Raw genomic sequence first — 7,033 nt, 5'->3', positions numbered from 1 at the left:
TTAGTGGTATAATAGTGAATAAAAGAAATAATGGAAAACATCGAGCAGAACGAACGCGACCTGTTGGAGCGGTCCCGCCAAGTCACCACCTTGGGCGAATATTTTGAATGGGCGCTGCTCTGCGAGGAATTTATCAATTTGCTCGAAGAACGCAGTCGTGTCAAGCGTCCGCGACTCTCGATTGGATATAGACAATCTTTGGTTGCTAGAATCGCGCGACTCGAGGGTGCAAAGACTCGATTGCAGAGACAGTTTATACCCAGTGGTGGTAATTACAGTGGCGATAATAACACGGGAAGACTCGTTTGGCGAGAGATCGATACCGCGTTCGAAAATCGGATATTGACAGGTGCGGTGATTAACGCAGACTATATCGAACCGCGACAATTTTTGGAAGACGCTAGTAGTGTAGTTCTCGAGCAAGTGCAAGATGTTATAAAAATACACAACTGTGCAAAAGTAAATACCGTGTTCAACGGTGAGTTTGTGACAGGTGATATGCGCTCCAACAAAAGCATTAACACGCGAAATTATGAACTCTTTCGCACGTCCGATTTACACGAGTGGTATGAGCGGCATGTCATCGAATCCACATTGGCGTCTCTCGAAGAGTTTCAGGAACGTGATAGCGGATGGGCATTGTCACGAATCCTTGATCTTACGGTCAACGTCAACAAGTGCAATCCTATGCGTGCTGGGTGTTATTTAAACTTGCCGCGAGAAATTGTGACGAAGAGAGCAGTGGTGAACGTGCAGTCTAAAGACAATGCATGTTTCGCATGGTCAGTGGTGGCCGCTCTGCATCCAGTTGCAAAATATAGTGAGAGAACATCGTCATATCCACACTATACGACAGTGTTAAATCTTCAGGACATTGAGTTTCCGATGACGTTAAACCAAATTAAAAAGTTTGAACTGGCAAATAACATCTCAATCAACGTCTACGGCATTGAGAGGAAGAAGGAATTATCTATTCTTCCGATACAGCTCACCGATCGGAAGAGAGAAAAACATGTAAATATGCTGTATGTGGAGGAGGACGACAGCGTTGGGCATTTCGCGTATATAAAAAATCTATCTCGGCTTGTCAGCACGCAACTGAGCAAACACAATGGTCAAAAATATATCTGCGATCGGTATGTATATTTATTGCAAACTATATAATAATTTTAAATAAAATTGTAAATAAAATTGTAATTTTTTTTTTCACAGATGCTTGCACTTCTTTAATTTGAGCGAAAAATTGGAGGCTCACATTGCGGACTGTCGAGAAATGAACGACTGCGCTATCCGATTACCAAGCGATAAAGACAAGTGGCTCGACTTCGACAACTACAACAGAAAGGAGCGATTTCCCTTCGTGGTGTACGCCGACTTGGAGTGTGTGCTGAAGAAGACGCCGGAACATGCGTCATACTCCCAACATCACGAGGTATTTAGCGTTGGGTATTACGTGCAATGTTCGTACGACAACTCGTTATCCGCGTATAATTCTCGCCGTAGTATCGATTGCGTTTCATGGTTCGCCGAAGAACTTAAAAATTTAGCGCATCGTGTAAAGGGTATTTTGTCTGATAATGTCCCCATGACAAAATTAACGCAAGATGAATGGGAAAAATTTCATAGCGCCACGCATTGTCATATATGCGAAAAACCGTTTGGGCCGGATGATACACGCGTACGCGATCATTGTCATCTGACCGGGCGATACAGGGGTTCCGCGCACTCAAACTGTAATCTAAACTACAAAGACTCTTATGTCATTCCTGTAGTTTTCCATAATCTATCCGGCTATGACGCACATTTCATCATAAAAGAAATAGCTACCGCGTATAAAGGACGCGTAGATGTGCTTCCAATAACAAAAGAAAAATACATTTCATTTACGAAGACTGTCAATAGTACCGACGACGACAAAGATTGGAAAACTTTCGTGAAATTACGATTCATCGATTCATACAAATTTCTCAGTGCTAGTCTTGACAAATTGGCATCTTTTTTGAATAAGGATAAGTTAAAAATTTTGCGTTCCAATTTTTCCGCATTATCCACCAACAATTTTGAATTATTAACGCGAAAAGGTGTCTTTCCGTACGAGTACATTGACTGCGTGGACAGGCTGCAGGACACGCGTTTACCACCACGCGAATCGTTTTACAGTTCTTTAACCAGTGACACTGTATCCGAGAACGACTACGCACATGCCGTCAACGTGTGGCAGCAGTTCTCCATTCAAACCTTGGGTGAATACAGCGATCTGTACTTAAAAACTGATGTCTTGTTGTTGGCAGATATATTTGAAAACTTTCGCGACACTTGCATCGCGAGTTACGGACTCGATCCTGCGTATTATTATACTCTTCCTGGGTATACATGGGACGCGATGCTAAAACATACACGCGTAAATTTCGAACTGCTTACCGATATCGATATGGTTATGTTTATTGAACGAGGTATACGCGGTGGTCTAAGTCAATGTTCAGGAAGATACGCCCATGCTAATAACAAGTACATGCAATCGTATGATCCGTCGAAACCATCATCATATTTAATGTATTTAGATGTAAATAATTTGTATGGATGGGCAATGTGTCAACCACTACCTTATGCCGATTTTCGATGGGTCGACGATGTATCTAATTTTGACATCTCGTCAATAGCGCTCGATTCACCTACAGGCTATATCCTCGAAGTAGATTTAGAATATCCGCAACATCTTCACGACATGCACACTGACCTACCGTTTTGCCCGACGCGCGACAAGCCGCCCGGCAAGCGGGAAGATAAGCTTCTCGCAACGCTATATGATAAGAAGCGTTATGTCATACACTACCGCAACCTGCAACAGTGCACGCGTCACGGCCTTCGCGTTACAAAAATACATCGCGTATTACAATTCACTCAATCCGCATGGCTCCGCGATTACATTGAACTAAATACAAAATTTAGAACACATGCGAAAAATGATTTTGAGAAAAATTTGTACAAATTGATGAACAACGCGGTATTTGGCAAAACGATGGAAAACGTTCGAAATCATGTAGATGTAAAATTATTGACAAAGTGGGACGGACGATACGGTGCAGAGGCGATGATTGCTAAACCAAATTTTCACAGTAGAAGCATCTTTTCGGAAAATTTAATTGCCGTAGAATTACGTAAACTCGAAGTAAAATTTAACAAACCAATCTATGTTGGTATGTGTATACTCGACATATCGAAAGTGTGTCTGTACGAATTTCACTACGAGTACATGTCACCGCTCTATCGTGAAAGATGCCGAATAATGTACACTGACACCGACAGTTTAATATACCATATTAAATGCGAAGACGTGTATGAAAATATGAAACACGATATCGCTAGATTCGATACGAGCGATTATCCAATTGACAACGCGTACGGTATAGCGCATGCAAACAAAAAGGTGCCAGGCTTGATGAAAGACGAGAATAACGGTGCAATAATGACCGAATTCGTCGGGCTCAGAGCAAAAATGTACGCTTTGCGAGTGGATGGTAAGAAAGATACAAAAAAGGTTAAAGGTGTCAAAAGTAACGTTGTCGCGAGAACGATAACATTCGACGATTATACGCGGTGCCTGAACGACGAGATTGAAATGACACGTAGTCAGTCATGTATTAGGTCGAAATTGCATGAAGTATACACCATCTGCGAGACAAAAATTGCTCTAAGTCCGTACGACGATAAGCGGTATATCATACCTGATTCGACCGACACATTACCATGGGGACATTATCAGATACCCTTATAAAATATAATGTAATATAATGTATGTGCGATATAATGTTATGTAACATATGTGTATGTATTTCATATATTGGAACGGAAAGGATGTATTAATAAAGATTTTGTATTTCACATATTTCATGTATATTGTAATATTTCAAATACTTTTATTTGTTGTACACATTATATATTTTTTAATTTTTGAGTAATTAATAAATACAATTTGTATGAATTAAATTGCATTGTCCTTATGTATCCAAGAGTTGTGCGAATTGTCAAATCCCAGCCATTTTACGTAAACCTCGTCACCCCTCCTGCGCAGTACTTTCTCCACGAGATATACGTCCGGATAATTCGCGCTATGCAACTCGTGCTCGTAAAACGCTCCAGCGACAGATGTTTTGCGATAGTCCTCGAGTAGATAGGTTACGGGATTAGTACGCTGCACTTTAACAATTTTAAACACTTCGGTTGTCCAATTTGGTGTGTAACCCTTCTCGAAAAGTTTCTTGTACTTGCTAACGCGTACCGGGTCACCTACTTTGAACTTTGCCGGAGCGGCAATCTTTATGTTACTATATACCGTTTTTAAAAGTTTATCAGCGATCGCGGGGGTGACGTCGACGGGTCGCATGCCGATCGTTCGATGCTTGCGCGCGTTGTAATCCGATACGAGTTCCGCCAACGCGTCGATCCACTTGTAAGTTCCGTTCAACGTAAACATCTTCCACATGTCGTTCTTCAGCGTGCGATTGAATCGCTCCACAACCGATGCCTTCAATACCGAATATGTAGAATAGTGATTGATGTTATGTTTCCGTATAAGCCGTTGCACGTCGGCGTTATAAAATTCTTTCCCCATATCGGTTTGCATGTTTCTCGGACATCTCTTGCTATCTCGAATTATCTCGGCGATAGCGTCAGCCGTCTCGCTTCCAGCTTTACTCTTGAGTGGTATGGCCCACGCGTACTTGCTCAACACATCGATGACGGTGAGTATGTAGTGGTAACCTCTGTTGAAACGAGAGTACGGACGCATCTCGACGATGTCAGCTTGCCACAGGTCATCGTATCCCCGCACTATGACGTGTCTTCGGGGAAAATTTTTCCTTGCCGGCGCGTGCAGTTCGTTCACCAACTGCCGTTTCTCCAAACTATGTTGTTTCATCGCTTCGTCGGTTTTTCTCGATCGCCGTTTGCCGCTCGTTTTATGATTCATTTTCGTTTGTCGTTCTTCAATAGCCGTTCCTGACCCGTTCTTGAGCCGTTCGTAGCCGTTCCTGACCCGTTCGTAGCCGTTCCTGACCCGTTCTTGAGCCGTTCCTGACCCGTTCTTGAGCCGTTCCTGACCCGTTCTTGAGCCGTTCCTGACCCGTTCGTAGCCGTTCCTGACCCGTTCTTGAGCCGTTCGTAGCCGTTCCTGACCCGTTCGTAGCCGTTCCTGACCCGTTCGTAGCCGTTCCTGAGTCGTTCTTGTGTTGTTTACTTCCGTTCTTGACCCATTCGAAAATCGTTCTTGATTCGTTCGCTGCCTTGTTCACAGTCGTTTCTAACCCGTTCGTAGCCTTTCCTGACCCGTTCGCAGCCGTTACTGACCCGTTCGCAGCCCTGCTTGAGTTGTTTGTAGCCTTGCATGTAGCCTTTAAAGACTTGTTCGTAGCCTCGTTCGCAGCCCTGCTTGAGTTGTTGGTAGCCTCGTTCGCTGTTGCTAGGCCGTTCATAGCCTCGTTCGCAGCTGTTGCTAGGCCGTTCACTACCACTCATTGTAGTTAGATAGCAGTTCGATAATCCTTCGTAGCTGTTCGATAATTGTTCGTAGCCGTTCGATAACCCTTCGTAAATGTTCGATAACCGTTCGATAGCCGCTCCTAACCCGTTCACTGCTGCTCATTCAGGTTGATAGCCGTTTCTGAGTTAGCGTTAGCCGCGCGTTGAAGTTCGTTTATCACAATCTGTATTGCCCGCACATCCTTCTCGAACGAAGTCAGCTTCTCATCTGATTCTTTCTGTTGATTCATCAATCTTTTAACGCAGGATTCCACATACAGTTTGTTGACGGCATCGGTGTCAGCCTCAGGTTGCGCTACACGACGAATCTTCCGCGACCTTGCGTCATAGTCTGTAGCGACACGACATAGAGCGTTTTCGTGCACGTAACTTTTCACCAATCTATCCCAAGAACCGCTCGTGCCGGTTGCATCATTTCTTGGTTCGAATAATCCAAATTTGTTGATAGGCATTTTTTTTTTTTTCCACCGATGAGTGACGCTGATCGACTGATTAGATTTGTTGAGACACCATTCAATTTATAATAATGCCTGCTTCGCGAAGTTCCTCGATGATCGACAGGATCTCATTGTCGTGAGCGTTGTGGCCAGCTCGGCGCGAAGCGTCCAGCAATCGTACCCGATCCACTAGCTCGTTGGGGTCATCCCAGTGTATATAATCGATCTTATTGTCGGTTAGCGCCATCGCGTGAGGCATGAATACTCCCTTTCCAGATTTTTTCTTTTCAATCGATATCAATGGTGCGATTATATGTTTGTACTTGTATCCCCTGTTGCTTCGTAATTGGCCTTGTGTGTCATAATTGCGTTTATGCGCGTTCGTCGCCAATAATATACTCTTGTATTTACGCATATCATCCTCCGTGTAAATGTCATCATCGGGAATTCTCTTGAAGATCAATTCGTATAATCCTGGTGTACCAATGTACCTCACTTCGTCTATAATTATAGAGTCATATTTGTCAATGTCGAATCGTTTGTTACCGAGACGCATTTCATCCTTGTCGAAATAGACACCGTACACGTGATCGATTTTCCTTTCTTTGTCACCACCGAGGAGAGTGCTCATGTACTCTTGTCCCAGTGGTCCCAAGTGCTTTCGCAACATTTCTTGACCTTCCAGCGTTTGTAATGTGTTTCGAACAAACGATGTTTCAAGCGTGCTGCCCGAGGTTTCGAAAACATTTTCGTTTGCGAGTGTTTCGGGTATCATAGGCTGTACGATTCTCGTTGTCGCAAACGGTGTAGAGCTTATCATCGGTTCATCCAGTAAAGCATTCGATGTACGCTGTGTCGATGAGCGATTCGGGTTTGACCGTTTCCTCTTTTTCGGTGTCGCATCATCCTTCTCCTCTTCCTCCTCTTCCTCCTCCTCCTTGTACCGCTTGATGGGTAAGATTTTAATCTTTGCGGTACTTTCCGGCTCGTTTTTCACCGCGATCGAGTTGTCGACAATCTTTTGTAGCGGCTCAATAATAGGTCTAAAATGGGTCTTG

General features: G+C 43.7%; 2 protein-coding genes across 2 annotated transcripts; both read left to right on the top strand.

The window, feature by feature from the left end:
- Positions 1–246: 246 nt before the first annotated feature.
- On the top strand, positions 247–1,164 carry LOC145948839 (uncharacterized; the record flags this gene model as incomplete). The annotated part of the gene is made up of 1 exon (XM_083058393.1): positions 247–1,164. A coding segment is annotated over one exon (918 nt), but the record flags the coding sequence as incomplete, so codon positions are not given.
- A 1,866-nt stretch (positions 1,165–3,030) lies between these two features.
- LOC145948838 (uncharacterized) lies at positions 3,031–3,775 on the top strand. The gene has a single exon (XM_083058392.1). It carries the CDS (start codon positions 3,092–3,094, stop codon positions 3,773–3,775), a length of 684 nt encoding a protein of 227 aa, XP_082914518.1. The 5' UTR covers positions 3,031–3,091.
- Positions 3,776–7,033: the final 3,258 nt, after the last annotated feature.

The sequence above is a fragment of the Prenolepis imparis genome, unplaced genomic scaffold (genome assembly GCF_030444845.1).
Source record: "Prenolepis imparis isolate NDT839.2.m4 unplaced genomic scaffold, iyPreImpa1.0 SCAF_752, whole genome shotgun sequence".
In the NCBI taxonomy this organism is placed as follows: Eukaryota; Metazoa; Arthropoda; class Insecta; order Hymenoptera; family Formicidae; genus Prenolepis; species Prenolepis imparis.
Note: the sequence above shows the minus strand (reverse complement) of the source record. Positions and strands in the feature narration are given on the sequence as shown.

Excerpts from the sequence above, each read along its gene's own strand:
- LOC145948838 (XM_083058392.1), top strand. The coding sequence starts at position 3,092 with ATGATTGCTAAACCAAATTTTCACAGTAGAAGCATCTTTTCGGAAAAT.